Source organism: Heloderma suspectum, chromosome 2, assembly GCF_057233095.1.
Source record: "Heloderma suspectum isolate Gila_16-S chromosome 2, 16-S_ref, whole genome shotgun sequence".
In the NCBI taxonomy this organism is placed as follows: domain Eukaryota; kingdom Metazoa; phylum Chordata; class Lepidosauria; order Squamata; family Helodermatidae; genus Heloderma; species Heloderma suspectum.
In genome coordinates, this window is record NC_139459.1 from 2,240,530 (window position 1) to 2,261,923 (window position 21,394).

General features: G+C 54.6%; 2 protein-coding genes and 1 long non-coding RNA gene across 4 annotated transcripts in view; 2 read left to right on the forward strand and 1 right to left on the reverse strand.

Annotated features, from left to right (window-relative positions):
* The window catches only part of LOC146351855 (uncharacterized), a 31,505-nt gene extending 27,741 nt beyond the window's left edge, over positions 1 to 3,764 (forward strand). Inside the window, exon 4 of the mRNA XM_084832667.1 lies at positions 3,313 to 3,764. Within this exon, the coding sequence (XP_084688793.1) occupies positions 3,313 to 3,676 (364 nt within the window). The 3' untranslated portion in view covers positions 3,677 to 3,764. The remainder of the gene's footprint in view (positions 1 to 3,312) is intronic.
* Positions 1 to 21,394, reverse strand: part of LOC146351847 (uncharacterized) — a 1,244,848-nt gene that overhangs the window by 736,254 nt on the left and 487,200 nt on the right. The gene's annotated exons all lie outside the window — the stretch shown is intronic.
* Positions 4,200 to 20,517, forward strand: ATOSB (atos homolog B). Of its 2 annotated transcripts, XM_084832697.1 has the most exons (10): positions 4,200 to 4,243; positions 9,812 to 9,852; positions 10,145 to 10,366; positions 11,361 to 12,440; positions 14,165 to 14,223; positions 14,760 to 14,865; positions 15,508 to 15,666; positions 16,255 to 16,323; positions 16,559 to 16,749; positions 17,854 to 19,633. In XM_084832697.1, exons 4-10 carry the CDS (start codon positions 11,451 to 11,453, stop codon positions 18,005 to 18,007), a joined length of 1,728 nt encoding a protein of 575 aa, XP_084688823.1. In that variant the 5' UTR covers positions 4,200 to 4,243; positions 9,812 to 9,852; positions 10,145 to 10,366; positions 11,361 to 11,450; the 3' UTR covers positions 18,008 to 19,633. The 2 variants fall into 2 exon arrangements, with proteins under 2 accessions (XP_084688823.1, XP_084688824.1); XM_084832698.1 differs by lacking the exons at positions 4,200 to 4,243; positions 9,812 to 9,852; positions 10,145 to 10,366; positions 17,854 to 19,633 and adding an exon at positions 20,012 to 20,517 and having other exon boundaries at positions 11,368 to 12,440.

Genomic DNA, 21,394 nt, shown 5'->3' on the forward strand with positions numbered 1-21,394 from the left:
TTTATCCTCCTCACGTCTTTTTGCTTTCCTTTTCTGCTGGAGGTTTTGCACAATTCCTCATAACTGCATGAAGTTCCTTCCTTTGTTACGCTTCCTCATACCCGGGACATGGGAGAGCGTCTTTCAGCCCCCCCTTCTCGCTTGGGGTGGACAGGATGGCTCTGGACTTCTCGCTGAGGCCTGCTTGCTCCTGCGCCCTCCACTGGGGTGGGAGAGTGAACTCAGGGCCTCGGATTCCTTTTCGATTCTGATCCAAGCCAGACCAAGGCCCGCGTTTGGCTCTTCTGCTCTGCACTACCTTGGCAGCTCTGGTTAAGGGGACACCAGAAATGGAGAGTTCCGTTTGGATCTTGAGCAGCAGCAGAAGGTACATCCTCCCGCACCTTTTTACTCTGCTGCTGTCGCTCCCAGAGACAGCTGTAGCTGTGCAGCAGTTCCTTAGAGAGCAGCAGGTGTGGAGTAGGCTTGCGTCGTCCGTCCAGGAGAGAGAAGGAAACACTGGGGTGGTGATGTTTGCCCAGCGATGGGGCGGAGGCAGCTCTCCTGGCCAGAGAGCCTTGCTGCGCTTGGCCCTGCTGCCATCCAGATGTCTGGAGCGCCAGCCTGGAACGTGGAACCAGCTGCACAGTCTGGCGCTCTGCTCCCCTGCCCAGAAGGCTCACAGCCGCCTGCGTAAGGCGGACTAGAGGGCTGCCACCGCCACTGGGGAGCGAGGCTGAAGCCGGTGTGAAGTGGGGCTAGGATTGGTGGGCTGAGAGTGGGGGTTGCGCTGGGGGGGTGGATGTGGGGGAGCCTCTGGGGCGCTGGGAGGATGAGCCCGGAGGAGGTCTGCGGTGATGGATCCAGAGTCCTCCCTCTCTAGGACAGTGGGCTTTGCTTCCTGCTTGCTTAGGCAGAGGCTATTTAAAGCTTGTTTGCGGGTGGGTGAATTAGCACATGTCCACCCCGCCCTGCTTTCGCTGGCTTCGTTTGCCATGCCCCCCGTCCTCAGCTTGCTGAGCCCCAGGAGGAAGGGAAGGCCAGCCGGCCCTCTGCCGGGCCCTCTGCAGTCCTAAGCCGGGGTGGGTGGGTTCCAGGGCTGCATGGGAGTTTCGCTCTATGTCAGGGGTCCTGACAACAAGAAGGCGTGGGGAGGGGTTGCTCCCCAGGAGCCCGTTTCTGTTGTCAGGGGCTGTGCCTGGGGAGGGGAGCTGCTGAGCGAGACCCTCATTGTCAGGCCCCCTGAGATGGTTTGTGGCAGCAGTGGTTGGGGGTGGGGGTCTGGCTCCTCTGGGCAGGAGCTGCTTTCTCTCCAACAGGTTCCAGGGCTCTTGCCAGGGGGATGCACTTTTCCAGCCTGGCCTGGAAGTCGTCTTGGGCCGGGGGGAGGGGAGGCCACCCCAGGCAAGCCAGGATGGGGTCTTCCCAGGCTTTCCCAGAAGGTACCTGGATGGTGCATCCTCAGGGACCGGCTGTGGCATACTCCACTGTGAGGGGAAGGTGCTCTGTGCATGTGCAGAGGCATTATCTGGTGGTATTATAATATTGCATGCTGGAGGGCTGAACCCCAGCATTGCAAGCCGATTTTGAAGGCAGTGAGGGCTGCCTCAGCCCAGCAAAGGTGGCACGTGGCCTTGGGAAGGGGATGGCGTGCACATCAACTGAGACCCTTTAGGGGCACCAACAATGCCCACCCTCCTGCTTGCTTGTTTGCGTTCACATGGTGAGACTGCTGTGGAGAGGTGAGCGGAGCTCAGAGCAACCGGACTGGGGTCGGGGTTGATCCCGTTGGCCCAGTGGCTGGCTTCTGAACCACCAAGTGTGGGGGCTCAAGCCCACCTGGAACCCTGACCCCGGGGGGCTTGCGGGGGGTAGTGTGCGGTGACTCGGGGAGAATGAAGAGCGCTGAAAGTCGTCCTGCTGAAAGGTCCCCGCAGACTGTGCTTCAGGGCTTGGTTAAGTTCTGCGGGGCTGATTTCTCATCTCCCTGCCACTGGGGGAGGTTTTGCAGGGCAACGCTCTGTTCTTTGTGCATTTCTGGCACCGTTCAGCTCCATTCTCCTGACGGTGGCAATTGCTGGGAGGGGTCACTCTCCTTTCGCGGCATTTGTACGTGTGCTTCTGGTATCTGGCTCCCAGAAATGGGCATGGCTTGTGCTGGGTCCTGTTGTCTCCCTGGCCCCCCTCCTCTGGCTGCCTTCCGAGGGGTTTTGCTTATACTCCGAGTGCTTTCTGTGAGGCAGTGCAAAGCCGAATTGGGGGTCTTGCACGGAGCTTGGTCTCCAGAGGCTCTGGGCACTTGTCTCTTTAGAGCGAGTTCCCAATCTTCATAGTTGTGGTGATCAGTCTGAGGCTAATTGGGCTGCATTTGTTGTCCATGTGGGTGTGGTTAGATTTGGCGTGGCACTGGTGGAGGAGGAGGAGGAGGAGGAGGAGGAGGAGGAGGGCAGCGTTGGTGCCAGGTCCAGCTGTTGCTGCTGCTCAGCCTTGGGCCGTGCCAGCCCTGTGCTTGGCCCTGTGCAGGAAGGGCTGCCCCCTGCTCAGCAAGGTTCCTCATCCTCATGTGAGGGATGAGGACAAGCTGGTCTGCAGCTACGGAGCAGGAAGGGCTGACCTGCCTTTGCCTGACCTGGCCCCCTCCAGACATATTGGACTACAGCTCCTGCCAGCCCCTGCCAGCATGGTCATTGGCCATGATGGGGGTTGTAGCCCAGCACATCTGGAGGGCACCATGTTGGGAAAGGCTGGGCTAGGAGGTGCTGGGGGGGGAAGGGCCCAAGGGCACTCTCTCGTGGTCCATCACCGCTCCAGCTTGGATCCCATCGGCGCATACGTGAAGCTCGGTTTTTTTGTCCCAGCATGCACCACTTCACACTGCTTATGCTGAACTGCATTTGCCATTTTGCTATCCATCTCCAGTGTGGAGAGACCCTTTTGGAGCTCTTCACAGCCCCTTTTTGTTCTAACGACCCTAAATAAATTGGTGTCCTCAGCAAACCTGGCCACCTCCCCGCTCACTCCTAATTCCAGGTAATCTATGATGAGGGCGAATTGCACATCCTGCCACACGCAAGAGTAGCGCGAGGGAGCGTCAAGGGTAAACGTGTAGGATTTGGTGGGCCTCACTGGCTGTGTGTCGCAGTATCTGGGGCAGGGCCCTTGGTGCAGAGCACTCCACCCCAGCCCCCCCCTCTGGCCATGCCTCTACCTGCCCCAATGGGATTCAGTAAGCCAGTCTGGATTTGCAGCTGTGGCACATGTGGCCAGGCAGGCCCCTGCCGTGTGTCCGTGAGTGCATCCCTTAGCTGGTCCTCTCTCTGCATTTCTGCCCAGGTGTCGAACAAGCTGCACTCTCCGGATCGTGGGTTTGTGGGAGCACGCCCCTGGAGGAGGGCCATGGGAGAGAGTCTGTGCTGCAGCCCTGCATCTGGAAGGTGCCGTAGGACTGGTAAGTGCGTGGCAGTGGCTGGGTGGTCCGTGGCTACAGCATGGTGCCTGTCACGTGGCCAGCCTGCTGGGCTCCATCGAGAGCCAGGTTGGGCAGCCTGCAGCCCTCCACCTCCATTCAGAAGTCCTTTGCGAGCCATCGGTCCAGACACCTGGAAATTTTATTTATTTATTAAATTTCTTAATCGCCCATCTGGCTGGTCACCCGGCCACTCTGTGTGATGTACAATGGTACAATTTAAAACAGTAAAATGATACATTAAAACATTATTTAAAAATACCCTAACCCACCCCAAATGCATGCCTGAATAACCAAGTTTTCAGTGGAAAGAGCAGCCTGGCCCTCCCCGCAGCCTGCTGGGTGGGCAGTGGGGGAGAGGGGAAAGGGCGGTGGTCCGGCCAGCTTGAGATCTGGCCCCTCCCACCACCAGCACACCCTGACCAACAGATCGTCACTAAGGGCATCTGGCCCCCACAGGGAAAAAGGTCCCATTCTGCCCCCACCCCCTGCCCTAGAGCGAGAGACGTGTGTCAGGCTTCATAATAACCCTCATTCGTAGCATGTGCTATTTCAGCTTCAGTATTTTATACTGCTTTTCTGCCAGACCCCCAAAGCAGCATATAAGAATCCAAAACAAGAAAACCATCAAAGCAGCATGCCCCCCCCAAACCTCCAGTAACATTGCCAGCCCACATAGTAATTGCTTGATGTAACTGTTATGCTTGAACAGTATATTACATCTCAACTGTAGAGTTATTTCTTACCTTTTAGAAAATGCTGTACTGCTTATCTGACAGATGGAGCTGTGGAGGAGAGGTGTGCATGCGTGCGTGCGGTAGTCTTAAGTAGGGGCCAAAGAGTCATCATGGCCAACCCTGAACAAGCTTGGCAGGTGTCAACCCCCTGCCCCACCCCACCCCCTCGGGACCTCTGCGTGTGTGTCAGGGTGGTGATTTTCATCAGAACCTGTCGGCTGCTTTTCCCAGGCTGCTTTTCACTGCATCTGAAAACCACTGGTTTTTTTTCTCAAATGCAGTTGCACCTGAGGTGTGATGAGAGGAATGATGCTTCTGGGCTTTTCTACATCTGTTTGGCCCATTCCCATTGGGACCATCAGGAGACCCCCCCCCCATTAATCTGCTGACTTCCTCCTCATGTGACCTTTGGGCTGTGCCTGCCTGTGCTAGATCACAGCCTGGCAGGGTGTTTGTTTTTCAAGGTGTCTGGATTTCATCACACCGCATCAGCTCACAGGAAGAAGGAGGCAAAGGGAGGGCGGGTGCGTGAGGAACTGGGCAGTGGGTCTGAAGGGGCTGGTCTAGCAAGCCTGGCGAGGCTTCCTGCCCCCCCGCCCCCGGTCCTGGTTGGAGCAAGAACGTGGCCTCCAAGGTGCAGTTTGCTCTCTCAGGCCTGGCTGCCTGCTGGCTCGCCTGACAGGCAGAAAACTGCCTCTTTAAGAGCGAGGCTTCTGGCCTGCGAAGAGGCTGCTTCCCTCTGCCATAGTCCTTTTCTTCGTTTTAAAACAACCAGAGCTATTTCTAGCCCTCGTGTGGCCTTGTCCACAATGACTTGGGAGCCACAGGTTGGCATGGGTGGGGTGGACAACTGCAGCACTCCCAGGACGTCCTTCGGGCTTTGCTTTGGTTTCTTTTCCATCCTACTCCTTGTCTTATTCTGCCACTGTTTTTCCCCCCCTCTATAAGAAAAGATAACAAAATGCTAGTTTCACAAATTAACGAAACTTCACCAGCAGATTCTACAGAGAAAAACAATAATCCAAACAGTACCTTTGGTCTACCACACCAAATTCATGGTTTTCATGCTAGGACTCAATTTGACTTCTTTTCGCTTATGGACCATAAGGGGGCTGGAGGTGACACTTTGTTCTAATGTCATGCCTCTTTCTCTGAAAAACCAACTTTTCCAATAGCCCAGTATTGCTTTTTTGATGATATCATTTTATATTTGGAAATGCCGGCCCTCCATGCTTGGTTTATATCAAGCAGTAGCAGCAGTTCACAATCTTTTTCCCAGTGGTACAAAATCTAGAATCATTTTCTGCCAGGATGAGATAAGCAATAAGAGAATATTTAGAAATAAGAACAGAACTATTTGTGGTAGAATGTTCATTTTTTAAATCGCAGACATTCTTCGGAGCCAATACATTTTTAATTTGGCCCAGCAAGGCAGATCTTGTTTTACTTCTTGCGGCCTGTGCAGACACAGCCATTAAGAGACAATCTTTATTGTACTCATATTTCTATATAAAAGAATAAGAGATAAAAATAAGGGTAACCTAAAAGCTATTAAGAAGGTGGTACACAGAGGGTCAGTTCTTGTGACGAGTTAATGAGCAGAGTTTTATAACTGCTTTGCTTCATCAAGTGTTTGTTCTGGAACTCTTTTTCTTCCTCCATGAAAGCATTCAGACTAAATGGAATCTCCAAGCAATAGCGAATATTTTCCCCATAAACAAACTGGGAAATTTTGTAGATAATTTGTTTTCTTTGATGTTTATGAGTGCAACAACTCTGCAAGAACTTCAGTGTCTTTATCATGAATTATCCCTATAGGCTCTTTTGATTCCTACAGCACAATTCTGATCAAGACCATGAAATAATTTAACCTGTACTTCTAAATATCCTACCATATCATGTGAAAGTACAAATGTACCACTGCCTCCTCAATTTCCCTACATTTTAATGATTCTTGTTCTTAATTTAGTTACATTGTCCCTTTTCATGTTATGTTCCAAACAAATTTCTTGAAGTAACACTTTTTTGTCTCCCCTTCCCAGACTAACAATTCATTTTGTCCCCAGACAACTTCTTTTTTTTTAGAGTTGGATGCAGCTGCCCTTAGCCCTGCCCATTTTTTTTTAAAGAAAAACAAAACACAACAACAGAAACACAACAACAACAGAAACACAACAACAATACACATACACTAAAATATTTCTTAAGATTGTAAGATATCTACCTTTGGCTCCCCTTACACAACAAATGCTTATTATTATTCCCTAGTTCTTATCTTAGTTGTATATCATACATTGAGTTCACAGACATTATCTCCTTTCTCCTAATTTTAAGAATAACAGAAAAAACAGACTCAACCTTCTCAGCGTTCAAAATCCACATACATAGATGTCATTTTTCTCTATTTCTTGTACAAATTCTATAAAAGGTTTCCAGTGGAACATAAATTTGGTTGTTGACCCTTCTTTAATTATAATAGTAAGTTTTGCCATCTCTGCCAGTCCCATCATTTTCATAATCCACTCGCTCACAGTTGGTATTGTTTCATTCTTCCACTTTTGTGCATACAATAACCTTGCAGCCGTTGTCATGTAGAGAAAGAGGGTATCCTCAGACAGCTTCTGTGTTCTTTGTTGTTCAGTCGTTCAGTTGTGTCCGATTCTTCGTGACCCCATGGACCATAGCACGCCAGGCCTTCCTGTCCTCCGCTCTCTCCCGGAGCGTGCTCAAGTCCATATTCATTGCATTGGTGATGCTATCTAGCCATCTCATCCTCTGCCGTCCCCTTCTCCTTTTGCCTTCAATCTTTCCCAGCATCAGGGTCTTTTCCAGGGAGTTTTCTCTTCGCATTAGGTGGCCAAAATATTTGAGCTTCAGCTTCAGTATCTGTCCTTCCAATGAGCACTCAGGGTTGATTTCCTTTAGGATGGACTGATTGGACCTCCTTGCAGTCCAGGGGACTCGTACGAGTCTTCTCCAGCACCATAGTTCGAAGGCATCAATTCTTCGGCGCTCAGCCTTCCTTATAGTCCAGCTCCCGCAGCCCTACGTTGCTACTGGGAAAACCATAGCTTTGATTAGACGGACCTTTGTCGTCAAGGTGATGTCTCTGCTTCTTACTATGCTGTCTTGGCTTGCCATAGCTTTCCTCCCAAGGAGCAAGCGCCTTGTAATTTCATGGCTACAGTCACCGTCTGTGGTGATCTTGGAGCCCAAGAAAATAACATCTGTCACTGCTTCCATTTCTTCCCCTTCTATATGCCAGGAAGTGATGGGGCCAGATGTCATGACTTAGTTGTTTTAATGCTGAGTTTCAAACCAGCTTTTGGTTTGAAACTCTCCACTTTCACCCTCAACAAGAGGCTCTTGAGATCCTCTTCGCTTTCTGCCATTAGGGTGGTATCATCTGCGTATCTGAGGTTGTTGAAAATTCTTCCGGCAATCTTAATTCCGACCTGTGATTCATCCAACCCGGCATTTCTCATGATGTACGCTGCATATAAATTAAATTAGCAGGGTGACAATATACAGCCTTGTACTCCTTTCCCAATTTTGAACCAATCGGTTGTTCCATGTCCGGTTCTTACTGTTGTTTCTTGACCCTTGTACAGGTTTCTCAGGAGACAGGTAAGATGGTCTAGTACTCCCATCTCTTTAAGAATTTGCCACAGTTTGTTGTGATCCACACAAAGGTTTTAGCGTAGTCAATGAAGCAGAAATAGACATTTTTCTGGAATTCTCTTGCTTTCTCCATGATCCAGCAAATGTTGGCGATTTGATCTCTAGTTCCTCTGCCTCTTCGAAACCCAGCTTGTACTTCCAGTAGTTCTCGGTTCACATACTGCTGAAGCCTAGCTTGTAGGATTTTGAGCATCACCTTGCTGGCATGTGAAATGAGCGCAATTGTACGGTAGTTTGAACACTTTTGGTGTTGCCCTTCTTTGGAACTGGAATGTAAACTGACCTTTTCCAGTCTTGTGGCCATTGTTGAGTGTTCCAAATTTGTGTTCTGTTTAGGAGCTGATCCCCCACCACACCCCAAATCTTCTCTCTTTCTTGGAACATTTTTTATATCCAATTTTCCACTTCATTCAATTTATCTTTTATCATTTTCTGTAATGTTCAGGGTCTGTATTATTTACTTTCCCATGCATCTTCAAATATATTCTATAAGCATCTATTTAAAGATTTAAAGAGTGCAGGACATGGAATAATGGGCTCAAGTTACAGGAAGCCAGATTCTGGCTAAACATCAGGAAAAACCTCCTGACTGTTAGAGCAATACGACAGTGGATCCAACGACCTAGGGAGGTAGTGGGCTCTCCCACTCTGGAGGCATTCACGATGAGGCTGGACAGCCATCTGTCAGGGATGCTCTGACTTGGATTCCTGCATTGAGCAGGGGGTTGGACTTGATGGCCTTGTAGACCCCTTCCAACCCTACTGTTCTATGATTCTATGAAAGATCATTAAAAACCTATTTTCAAACACCAATACAGAAACATGTAATAGATATATTTTCTTTCCAATTTTCCTTCTCTTTATTTCAAGTAAAAGGAGACAATTCATTAATTGATCAAAAAGTAATAAAGCTTCATTAATTGAAACTCACATTTGTACTTTCACAGTTTTAATTAAAACAAAAAACTAAACTTAATGTGTTGTGATATTATACTCTTGATCTAGCCTTATCACTTAATTCATTAAATCTTGATAAGTTCTTAGGAAGCTTTTCTTTTTAGTTGAGTTATTATTGATTTACTTCATTTCCGTTTGTTTAATGATTGGTCCTTTGAACAGCCGTCAGTGATAGCTGACTTAAAAATACTGTCCACACAAGATGTCAACCACTGGAAAATCAAATCCTGTTTTGATCTTTCAGTATTCAGTTGAATGGATCCTTCCTCTGGCAATCTTTAAGTTGCTCCAGCTTGCTAACGTGCAGACCTGTGGCCTCTGTTGGTTTCTAGAGTCCTGGGTTCCCTCTGTGCTTCCTTTAATATGGGTTTAAGTACATGCACTTAAGGGCCGTACTTGGTGCCGTCCCAAGCACAGCCTCAGCAGCCATTCTGAGTCTGTAGGGAGCGGCCTGGATGTGCCCTCAGCTATGCCCTTATCTTCTGCTCCACCGTGTCCTTCCCCAACATGAGCCTTCCAAGCCTGCAGGGGGTGATGGTGGAAGATGGAAGCAGCTGACAGATCCACCATAGATCCATACAAAGGCCTTATGATACAAGTCGGCTTATTTTCCCTCCCTTTCCTAATGATCCCTAACATGGAATTTGCCCTCTCCGCTGCCACCACACACTGAGTGGATGTTTCCCATCACCCCAAGGGCCCTTTCTTGGTCAGTCCTGCCAGCTCAGACCCTTTCAGTGTATGTGTGAAGTGAGGATTTTTCTCCCCTGTGTGCAGCACTTCACACCCGCTTATGTTGAACCGCGTTTTCAATGTTATTGTCCATTCCCCAGTTTGGAGAGATCCTTGTGGAGCTCTTCACAATCCCTTTTAGCTTTTGCTAGCCTGAATAATGTGGTATCAGCAAAACTCCAGATCATTTCTGAAGACGCTGAAAAGCATGGGCTCTGCTCTTGCTGCTTGGCGCTGCCCCTCTGACTTTTCGTTTCAGTAACAGCCGAGTGACCGAGAGAAGACTTCTGCCCTCAAGAGGTATGCACGTGTCCTTTGCGTACACCATTATTTCCCCCAGCATCAGTCTTTGGATGCTTTGGATTTGCTGGGGAGGGGGAGGAGATGAAGAGGCTTCTCAGTGGCCAGGAGAGCTGGAAACGTGCTTTCCCAGTGCCTCAAAATGGTGCTTGTCAGGATGCTAAGCTAGCAGCCAGCCCTGCGCTTGCAGTTCAAGGCAGCGGGATGCAGCCCTGGGTGGCAGTGGTTGATGCTGGCTCCGCTGCCTGGATTCCGGTGGCTTCTCCCTGATGCTCTGTCTGTTTCTTGCCAGTGCTGCTTCTGCTGAGTTGCTCTGCCGGCCCGCGAGGACTTTGAGGTGGCCAGGAAGCAGAACACCAGCCATAGCCCGTGATGGTGGGAGCCATTCCCCGGCAGCCGCGCCGCTTCTGGGGAGTGCCAGGGTGGCAGGTGTCACCAGCAAGCGGCAGCAGTAACCATCTGCTGGTGGAGTGGGAGCGCAGGACGGCCAGGAGAGGGGATCTGTTGCAGAGGGGTGAGCTGCCATGTTGGCCCTTCCTGCTCCTCCTGTCTGCTGCTCGATGGTACTCCAGAGCCAGCGTCTGTCTGTCTGTCTGTCTGTCTGTCTGTTTTAAATTATTTTAAGGGTAAAACCCTCTCAAGGCAGCGTACAGGATAAAAAACCATACAAAAGTATATGAGTAGACAAATAAATATACAATAAAATATTATAAAACACATTACACCAATAAAACCAGCAGGCCAAACTTTATGGGAAGGCCAGCGAACACAGGTGGGTTTTCAGAGCCTTATTGAAGACTTGCAAAGAAAGGGACTGACAAACTCCTGATGGAAGCTGATTCCACAAGTGCAGGGCCACCACTGAGAAGGCCCTTTCCTTTGAGCTCACCAACCTAATTGCCTTTGGTGGCAGGCAAGTGAGAAGGGCCTCTGTTGATTATCTCAAAAGTGTGGGCAAGCTGGTATGGGAGAAGGCGGCCCTTCCTGTAATTTGGGCCTGGTGGTCCCAGCCCCAGTCCTGAGGAAGCTGTCCTTTGGCTTTGGGCTAACGGGTCTCTCTAGACCAGGTGGGGAGGGGAGAGGCCCATGACACAGCCCTCAACTGCCAAGCGGTGCCTGGTGCCCTTCCAGGGGGACTTGGCTGCTATTGTGTTTGCAGGGCTGGTGGAACCCAACCCCCTGGCTGACGGGGAACTTGCAGCCCTGGTGCTGGCTCTTGGAAAGGGCGGGTGGGCCCCTGGAGTTCTTTCGTGTTGTTCCAGGCCCTGATCCTTAGGGTCAGTGCGGTATAGCCCATGGCCGGAGAGCGAACAGGCCCTGTCTGTGATGCTGGCAAGGCAGGGAAGTTGGGAGGAGGGTTTGTGGACAAGATGGGGGAAATCGGGGCTGGGAGAGCAGAGCGGCTGTAGGGCGAGGGACAGAGAGCGCCTTGGCTGCAGTTTTGCCAGTGCCTTGGGGAGGTTCGTGGCCCTGGGCATTCTTGCCACCCCCTTCTTCTCTCCTTCCAGATGTGGCCATGCAGCACATTTCGTAGCAGGGGGCCTGTCCAGACGCCCTGACCCCGTGGCACTTTAGCACCTGTCCCCCCGCCACGCCCCATGCGGCACATCAGCGCGGACTCAGCCCTCCCCCAGGAGCGCAGCACAGGCACGAGCCAGGAGGAGGAGGAGGAAGAGGGGGGGCCCCACGCCTGGGGCCGGCACCATGGTGTCCTGATGGGCTGTGGCCCACCGGAGCTGACGTGCCAGAAGGTGTACCAGGTCTCCATCTTCTCCCCGCTGGCTGGCTGCTCCTACCCTCCGGAACAGAGGGCCCCAGGGCGGCAGCCTGTCAAGCGGCCCTGCCCGGAGCCCCAGCGGGTGGGCGAGGGCCAGTGGGATGCCAAGCGCGGCCACTGGGCGGAGGAGGAGGAGGAGGGGGGGGATGATGACACCATTGAAGACGGGCTCCTGGTGGATGAGCTGTCCCTGGGGGGGGCTGCCCAGCACTTCTCCCACAGTGGCCTTCAGGTGGTGGAGCACCGCCAGGGGGCCAGCCCCCACCCCTCTAGGGCCCAAGCGGGCACTGCACAGGCACCACACACACCTTGCAACACTTTGCACACAAGGGACTGCATCCCCGTCCCGCCGGGGGGGCGCCCCACGGACTCCAGCCCTGCCAGGAGGCACGAAGGGGCCGTGCGAGCCGAGGGGGCTGGCGGCCGGGACTCGCTGCTTGATCCTGACTCGCACAGCCTTGCACATCGGTCCCTGCCGGGCGAAGGGCCTCCGGGGGCCAGTGGGCACCTGGAGCTGGGCACTCCGTGGGCCGCCCAGGCCTCCGGCACCAATGGGCTGGCCTCTGCAGAGAAGACGCCGCCGGGCTCGAGTGCCCCTCGGCTCCCTCGAGGCGGCACTGCCCGCAGCTGCCCGGCCAAGCGGAAGCTGCTGCCCTCGGTCGAGGGGTCGGCAGACCCGGGCTCCGAGGACGAGAGCCGCCCGCCAGCACGGAAGAAGAGGGGCCTGCCGTGCCCGGTGGCGCCTGCCGCCTGCCGCAGCACTGATGCCAAGGGCGCCCCCTTCTGGAACCACCTGCTTCCTGCAGCCAAGGTGAGGGCCGGGCTTGCCTGTGGCGGGGCGGGTGAGGGGACGTGATGCTGCTCTTGGGGGCGTGGGGAGAGGAGGCCGGCGGGGGAAGCCTGGAACCCCTTGGGAAAGCACCGGCCCTCCGTCAGGTCGGGAAGGAGGGCTCAGTCTCTCACCTCACAGGGGAGGCCTGAATCTAGCTATTTTCCCCCTGCCTCTGCATGGGGCTGTCAGGAAGTTCGTTATTTCTCAGTCACTCAGGCTGGAGAAGCTGGGGACCTAGAAGCAGGAGAGCTGGCACCGGACAGTTTTATTTTTCCAGCCTTCACTATAAATGGGTTTGGCATCGCTGGTCAAATAAGTACATCATTGTACTTCTGTTTCCCCAGAGAGAGTGTGTGAAAACACACACCAGAAACCTAGAACAGGCTCCATTTCATCTGACATTTCTACTCTGAGCCACCCGGAACTTTTACATCTCCCCTTCTCTGCTTGGATGGGGTGTTTTATTTATTTATTTATTTATTGCATCTATATCCTGCCTTTTTTCCTCTTTCAAGAAACTTACATTTTCCTACTCTCCATTTTATCCTCACAACAACAGCCCTGTGAGGTAGGCTGGGCTGAGTGTCTGTGACAGGCCCAAAGTCACCCAGTGAGCTTCCATGGCTGAGTGGGGACTAGAACCTGGATCTCCCGGCTCCCAGTCCAACACTCTGACCACTGTCAAGAAGGGGAAGGCGCGGGGTGCCTCCCGTAGCAAGTCTCTGCAGAAGGGGGAGCAGCAGCGTAGCCTTGCCGGGAGCCCCCCTTCCGGGTCTGGGAGCGCAGCCCCCGGTGCGTGCTCATGGAAAAGGCACTCTGCAGAGGCTCAGGCGCACTCCCCCATGACCCAGCCTCCGGTGCACTCCCCCATGACCCAGCCTGGAAACGCTCGCTCTGTGGATCAGCCCTGGGTGCGGAGCATTGCTCTGGCTCGGAGGGAACAGGGTTCTCTTTGTTGCACGACTCCTCAGTGGCTGGAGGACAGTGCAGCAGCCCTCCTTCGCGGATTTGGCCCACACCTGCCCCTTCCCGAGCCTGAAGGCCATTTCCCTCCTCGGGCCAGGGAGGCCGCTGCCTGGCCACTGAGCGTGCGACCTTCCTGCCTCACCCCCGGAATGGCCCAGCCAGAGGAGGAAGCCCCCTGCTTCCAGAGGCCGCTCTGGGTCTCTGGCCAGCAAGGGCCTTGGGGCGTGCTCCTCTCCGGGGCTTGCCCTGTGCCCCCCCCCCCCAGCCATGGCCCAGTTTCTGGCCTCCCCTCCCTGCCAGCTGCCTCCCGCACCGCCTGAGGCTGTTCTGTGCTGCTTCTAGAAGGGGAACAGGGCTCCAGCCGGCCAGGCAGCTGTCTGTGCTGGCCAGCCCCCCGCACCCGCTGGCCCTGGCCAGCTGGGAGCAGCGGATCCGGCTGCAGAGGGCCGGTCGGGGCTTGGCGGCGCCCGTGGAGTGGCACACCCTGGATGCCCCCTCGGAGGCTGCCCAGACCCCTCTCCTCTGCAGCTTCTGCCCAGCGCGAGGAAGTGCCTGTGCGTGCCTCGAGGGGCCTTTCTTGGGCTGCTCTCTCATTCCTGCCCGTGCCACAGGCAGAGATGAGGGTTGCGCTGGCGGGGGGGGGGGGGGGGCTTTGGGCTGCGAGGGCCTGCGTGAGCGTGTGGGGGCCAGGCTGGACCCTCCCCTGACAGCTCTTCCCTTGTGTCTCTGCTGCCCAGGGCTCAGGCAGCAGCGGCGCTGGCAGCTGGCAGCTGAAGACTGGGCTACGCCTCAAACAGTGAGTGTCCCCTTGCCCCCGCCCCTCTCTGCCAGCGGACGGAGCGCAGGCAGCCAGCCCCGCCCCCCCAGGGCTGCTGACGGGGGGCTGGAGGGTGCGGACGGACCCCGGTGTGGCTCGTGGGAGCTGTGGTGAGGCTGGAGGCAGGGGCCTCCTGACCCTGGAGCTGCCTCAGTGTGGCCAGAGCCGCTGGCCTGTCCTCTGTCGCAGCCTCCCCCGACCTGGCGCCCCCCAGATCTTTTGGACTTCAGCTCTCATTGTCCTTGGCCATGCTGGCCAGGGCTGATGGGAGCTGTAGTGCAGAGCATCTCGAGGGGAAGGCAGTTCTGGCTGCTTCCTCCAGGGTCTCGGGCAGAGAAGTCTTTCTGGGCCCTGCTGCCGCCGCCACCCACAAGACTCTCCACGGAGGGACGGGCTTCTGCCCGCAAAGCAGCTCTGCCAGGACTCCTTTCCGCCGCAGCGGGGGGGTGGGGGCGGGGGCAGAGGCGAGTCCGGGGCACCTGCCGGGACTGACAGCAGCCTTCTGCCCCTGACAGGAGACACCTCCGCAGCAGCCCACGGAAGACTCCGGCGGGCAGCAGATCCCCCCACGCGCCCTGGGCCACCACCTCCACCAGCCGTGCCCTGCTGGGGAACTTTGAGGTAACAGAGGTGCTTCGGAGCAGGGCCAGAGGGCGGGGCATGCTCCTGGCTCCGTCCCCAGGAGGCCGCTCCGGGGTGGATGAGGAGGGAGAGGAGGCGTCACCTCCATGGGGCGTCTCCCGTTGGCCCGGCTGGGCAGCGTCGCTCCCGCAACAGGGCTGCGCCATTGTGACTGAAGCGAGGGCAGAAGGGCCAGGAACGTCTGCTCCGTCTGCTGATTTGCTCCCTTGTGAGCCAAGATGTTGGCAGAGGGCACGTTAATTCTCTTCTCCCAAGTGTGAAGAGCACTGTCCACTGGAGCTGCCGCTCTGAGAGCCAAGCAAAGGGCTCCGGAATCCCTTCCTTGGCTCACACATGGGAGTGCGAGGAGGCCCATGGGAAGAACTCCAGCAAGAGAGGCTCTGACGTTCTCAGTGGGAGGAGCCCTTTGCCTGCATCTTGGTTTACCAGGGAGAAAATCGCTACGGGGCATAATAATAAAGGGGTGTGCGTGCTGGAGGCTGGGTGGGATGCCCTTGGGGCCCGGTGGAGCTCTTGGGAACCAGAGCCCCCTCCCACACCGTGGCTGCAGGGGGGCCCTCTCCTGCCTTGGGAGCCAGGAGACCCACCCCTCTTTGGCTGCTCTCTGCTGCTCCTGTGCAGGAGTCCATGCTGAAGGGGCGCTTCCCGCCCTCGGGCCGGATCGAGGGCTTCACTGCAGAGATCGGGGCCAGTGGCTCGTACTGCCCGCAGCATGCGACCCTACCGGTGGCCGTCACCTACTTCGACATAGCCGAGCACAGCGCCCCCCCGCCCTTCCTGGTAGGCGGCTCTGGTGGGGCAGGGGTGGAGGAGGCGGTGCTGGGGCTGGAGCTCCTGACTCCCGCGTTGCGTGTTGGGTGGGGAGCGTGATTTCATGCTGCGTGTGCTTGGGGGCAGGGCGGCCAGTGGCCCTCAGGCCCAGGGTCCCAGTGACATCGGGTCACGGTCCGAGAGCTTGGAAGCCAAAGGCCTCCCGCCGTGGGTACGGCAGCGCCAACTTTCCGGTGTGGCCTCCGCTGGCTCTCCCCAACGTGGCCAGCCCTCGGGTCCTCTTACCCTGGGCGCTTCCCACCCCCACTCAGTCACCCCTAAACTGGATTGGAAAGGGGCTGCTAGTCGAGCATTCCTGCAGTGGTGAAACTGCTCTCGCGTGTGCCGTAATGTGGCGCATGGCCATTGCCGGCACCTGCCCACCGCACCCACAGGCCCCTGGGTCCCCACGCAACAGCGCTGCGACTCGGGCCTTGGTGATCTGGACAGCCTCCTTGGATCCTTCCCCGTCCCCTTCTCCCACTGCCCCTCCCCATAAGGGGGAGCCCCCTGGCGCCTTCCTTTCTGGTCCGTCTGCACTGTGCTGTTCTGCTGCAGGGAGTCATTGATTTGGAAGCCTTGGGAAAGAAGGGTTACAGCATCCCCAAAACTGGCACTATCCAAGTGGTGAGTCACAACAAGAGGAACAAGGGGAGCTGTGTGCATGCAGCTTGGGGGCCTGGGTACTGCATGGTTCTTCTCTTCTCCAGAGTGAGAAGAAGGGAGGGGAAGGCTGGGTGGGGTTGAGATCTGGGTGGGGCGCCCAGGAGTGGGGTGTTCTGAACTCTGGCCCTGGGACCTCCAACTGCGCAAAGTCCATGGAGCAGAGCCCCCGCCCGGCTGATGCGCTCTGCTCTTGCAGACCTTATTCAACCCCAACAAGACAGTGGTGAAGATGTTCCTCGTGACCTATGACTTCCACGACATGCCCGCCAACCACGTCACCTTCCTGCGCCATCGCATCTTCCTGGTGCCTGTTGGGGAGGAGCAGAGGCCCGGGCCGGCCCTTGGTGAGCTGCCCAGGAGGGTGCTCTGCTACTTGATGCACCTGAGGTGAGGCCTGCACAAAGAAGGCGTGTCGGGAAGTGTCCATCGAACCCTCACACTGGCGCAAGGGCCAGCTCCCCGGGAGGTCCGGGCCTTTCCTTTTGCCATCCTGTTCCCACCTGTATGTTGGACTTCCAGGAGTCTTGCCTGGCCCCTTGTTCTGCTATGGCTGCAAAGTTTCAAGATAGTCCTTGCAGTCATACGAGCTAGAAACGTGATTAATTCCTTTTTAAAAAGAATAGAGGTTGAGATCTTTTGGATCTTAATTATCTGGGTCTGCTTCCAATTCCATATTTGGAGAGGGGAAGGGGAGACCCCAGGGACACTCAGCCTGGGGTGCGGGGAGGCGATCTCCATGGCAGTCGGGTTGTGCTCTTCTTGGAAACAGTGTGACACGACGGCAGCCGTCTTGACTAGGGTCGCTCATGGCGCCATGTCGGTGTGCCTGTCCTGGAGGGTGATGCTTTGTTCCTTCCTAACCCTTAAAATATCAGCGGGGAATAAGTGGCCATTTCAGGTATGTGTGAACTTTTAATGAGGTTGCTGAGTGACGTCTTGCTCTCCTGCCTGACCCCTCCCCCTTCCACACCAGAAGGAGCAAATGGCTTGCCCTGGGGCATCTGAGCATGCCCTGGGGCTTGGGGTAAACACCTTACATTTTGAGAGCTGAATCTGGCTCATTTCCCTTGGAGCTGGTCCATTCTGAGGGCCTTTTCTGTGGTGGCACCCCTTCTGTGGAATGCCCTCCCCAGAGAGGCTCACTTAGTGCTTGCGCTGTGCTGTTTCTGGCAGCAGGTGAAGAACTTTTTATTCTCCCAGGCATTTTATGTGCTGTTTTTACTCTTCATTGCTGGCTTTATCTTGGTCTTATGTGCTGTTTTTATCCATTGTGTGATTGTTTGTATTACATGTTTTTAATGTATTGTACACGGCCCAGATAACCTGGGCTATTGGGCAGTTGATGACGATGACGACGACATCTGCTGGCTTCCCACAGGCCCTCTCAGCTCTGTGGGATTCTGCCCAAGAGTGGGCTGTCTTTCCCCGCTGTCTCTAAGGTGGACAGTCTTCACCCCATCCCGGAGTACCCTGCGCCTCCCTTCTTTCCAGGTTCCACAGCTCCAAGTCGGGGAAGATTTACCTGCACGACAACATCCGCTTGCTCTTCTCGCGCAAGTCGATAGAGATTGACTCTGGGATCCCCTACGAACTGAAGTCCTTCACGGAACTGCCGCGCAACCCCTGCTACTCGCCGCGAGCCTGACGGAGGGTGGGAGAGAGCCAGGCCTGGAGCCAGCGCTGTGCAGATGAAGGGGCAGGAACTGTGGGGCCCCAACTGCACACGGGGGCTGGCTAGAGAGAGGCTGCTGCAGCGCCTCGGGCTGGGCTGCGTCCTGTTATTTATTGTCAGTGCTGGGCCTGGCGAGAGGCCGGCCTGCCTGCCTGCGCCCTGCCAGGACCACAAATGCAGCGCGTCTCAAGCTCTGGTTCGAGTGCCCTGTGCAATTTTTCTGGGGCCAAGAGGGCACAGGAGAATGAGGGTACAAGGGACCCTATTGAAGAAGGGGACAAGATTGTATTGAAGGCTGTGAGGGGTGGGGGGCTCTGCCGCTTTGGAGGGGATAATGAGGGGACTGTGACAGCAGGGCTCTGGGCATCCAAGGGAAGTGTGCGCATGGGTGCGAAATATGCTGGAGTTGAGGAACGTTGCCATCTTGATGGGGAGAGGAAGGATTTACACTGGTTTACACCCAGACGAGTAGGGTTCAGTTCCTTCATGGGTAGTTTTCCTTTCAGATGCAACCCTGTGCAGAAAAGGCTGTGGCTGGTAGGTGGGGAGTGAGTCTCCAACCTATCTGGAAAGTGGAGGCCACACAGCCTCTCTTTCGCAGGAGCCTTTGAGGAAGATAGGAGGAAAGAGGCCCAGAGCCCGTTCCTGCAGGATGGGAGAAGGCTGCCTCCCCACCCCTGGATTCCAGGCTGCTCTCTCTCTCCTGCCCTCTGGCCCTGGTCGGCGGCAGTAGCCCACAACCTCTCCCTTTCCTTCCTTTTGCCCACTGCGTGAGACCCGAGTCCAGTTCCCTTGTCCTGGGGGTGGGGTTGGCCTCAAATCTTGGTCCTGCTGCCCCTCATCATGGGCAGGAGACCAAGGGGCCACTTAGTATTCTTGGAGTTACCTGGGGAAGGGGCATTCTGCTCCTCTTCATCCCCCCCCCCCCCCCCGTTCCTGGTCCATGCACTGTGTGTGACCTAGAGGGAGAAAGCAACAGGGTTTTCTCTGGAGAAGCCAGGGCGAGACTTTTGGGATGGCTGAATCAGTGTGGCTTGCTGCTGTGTCTGTCTGTGGCTTGAAGCAAGACCGCCGCCATTTCCCACCTCAGGTGTTTCAGCACAAGATGCAAATGGTGCCAAACTAGACGCTGAGGGCGGGAGAGTGAGCAGAGTGCAGGTTGTCTGGGGACTCCTGCATGGTGGTTTCCTTCTAGGTTTTTGTAAACTCTTTGTGCAAGGGGAGCGGGGGAGAAAGGTCATAAATGCTGTCTTTGCAATCCTTCTAAGGCCCCTTTGTCCCCCATTTCAACTGCAGGGTGGGGGTACAGGGACAGTTGGCATCACTTTGGAGAGAGGCAGCCTTGCTTGTGTGAAGGATCTTGGCCAGGTTTCCGCAGCCTTTGGCTTGTCTCCCAGAACCACCACCTGCTCCCTGGCCCATGTTGGTTTGAGTTACATCTCCATGTCCTCCTTCCAAGATGAAGCAGAAGTGAGGGGAGGGGCAGCAATTATAGACACTTGAAAATATTTATATTTTGAAAAAAGAGAGGCAGAAGAAATGTGCTGAGTACTTTCTCTCTTTTTTGGAAAGAAAATTCTATAAATGTGTGTTTGGAAATGGCCTGTGTCCTCCTTTGTGCTTTTAAGACCTTTCAGCCCTCATTTAATGGGATTCTGTTGAGGCGACCCCTTCCAGAGCAGGCACATCTCTTGTAAAGTGGATGATCGCCCAGCTGCAGGCGCAGGTGGGGCAAAGAGGCTGTGCAGCCTGCTTGTAAGTCGGGGTCCTTTCAGTTCCCATCAGAGGACTCCCGGCAGTGTCGCAGCTGGCTGGAGCATGTGGCTTCAGAAGGTGGCTTGCAGGAGTCGCGTCTGACCACATTCACCAGCGTGAGCGGCTTCTTAGCTTCTATAACTATACAAGAACATGAGAGCAGCCCTGAAGCGGGATCAGACCAAAGGCCAATCTAATCCCTCACCCTCTTCCTCCTCACAGTGGCCAACCAGATGCTTCCAGGAAGCCCACAAGCAGCAGGACATGAATAGCCATCCCTATCTGCTAGCCCCCAGGAACTAGTATCAGTGGCCAGCTGTCTCTAAAGGCTGAGGCTCCATCTGGCTACCATGGCTAAGATCTGCAGCTGGACCACCTCCATGAATTTGTCTAACTCTCCTCTTAACTGTCCAAGCCACTGGTCATCGCCACATCATGTGTCCCCAGGTCAACAGAAAACCAGTAAAGCCTTTGGCAGAGATTAGTCTTTGCAGGCCATGGGTGGCCTTAGCCAGCCTTTCTCCAGGAGGCACGCGAGTCGTTCAAGGAGAACCAGGTTAAAAGGTGGGTGTGCAGCTGCTTGCGGGGCTCCTGCCCAAAGATGAATGGATGGCTCTCTGCTGTGGAGGCTCACTACAGACCCGGGTTCTGTGTCTGAATTAATGACTTGGAAAAAGGAATGGAAAGAGACCCAGTTTGCTGATGATTCTGGTTAAAAGTGGTTTTGCAAAATGACATATGTGAAGTGTTCTACAAAAGGCAGATCTGGGACTTGGCCGCACCAAGGGGGGTTGTGGTGATAACGGCTTAGCAGAGTTTCACCAAGCTTTTACCAGGGGCCCAAGTATTTGTCTCCTCTGCCCACTCACCCCGATTAACACTGGAGATATACTATATATGTTTTTCAGTTGGCTCCCAGATCAACCACCAGCTGATCTGGGAGCCAACAGGTGCAACTGTGGCTAGCTAGCCCAGTTAAAATAGCCAGCTGGCATCTTAGCTTTCCCTGTGCCTAACTGTTTAGAGCTGGTATATGTTTCTTCATTACATATTTTTCTGCATTAGATAATTGTAGTTCATAAGAACATAAGAGCCCTGCTGGATCAAACCCAGGCTCCGTCTCGCCCAGCATTCTGTGCACACAGTGGCCCACCAGCTGCCCACAGGGAACCCCAAGCAGGACAGGAGTGCAACAGCACCCTCCTGCCCAAGTTCCCCAGCAACCGGTGTACATAGGCAGTGTACACAATACTGGAGGTAGCACATAGCCATTGAAGCTAGGAGCCATCGATAGCCTTCTCCTCCATGTATTTGTCTAATCCCTTTTAAAGCCATACAAAAAGGTAGCCATTGCTACATCTTGTGTAGCAAATTCCATAGTTTTAACTATGAGCTCCGTGAAGAAGTCTTTCCTTTTATCTGTCCTGAATCTCCCACCAATCAACTTCATGGGAGGACCCCATTGGGTTCAAGTATGATGAGGAAGAAAAATGTCTCCCTATTCATTTTCTCCGCACCATGCATAATTTTGTTCCCCTCTATCATGTCCCCCCTTACTTGACTTTTTTCCAAGCTAAACAATTCCAGATGTTGTAACCTTTCCTC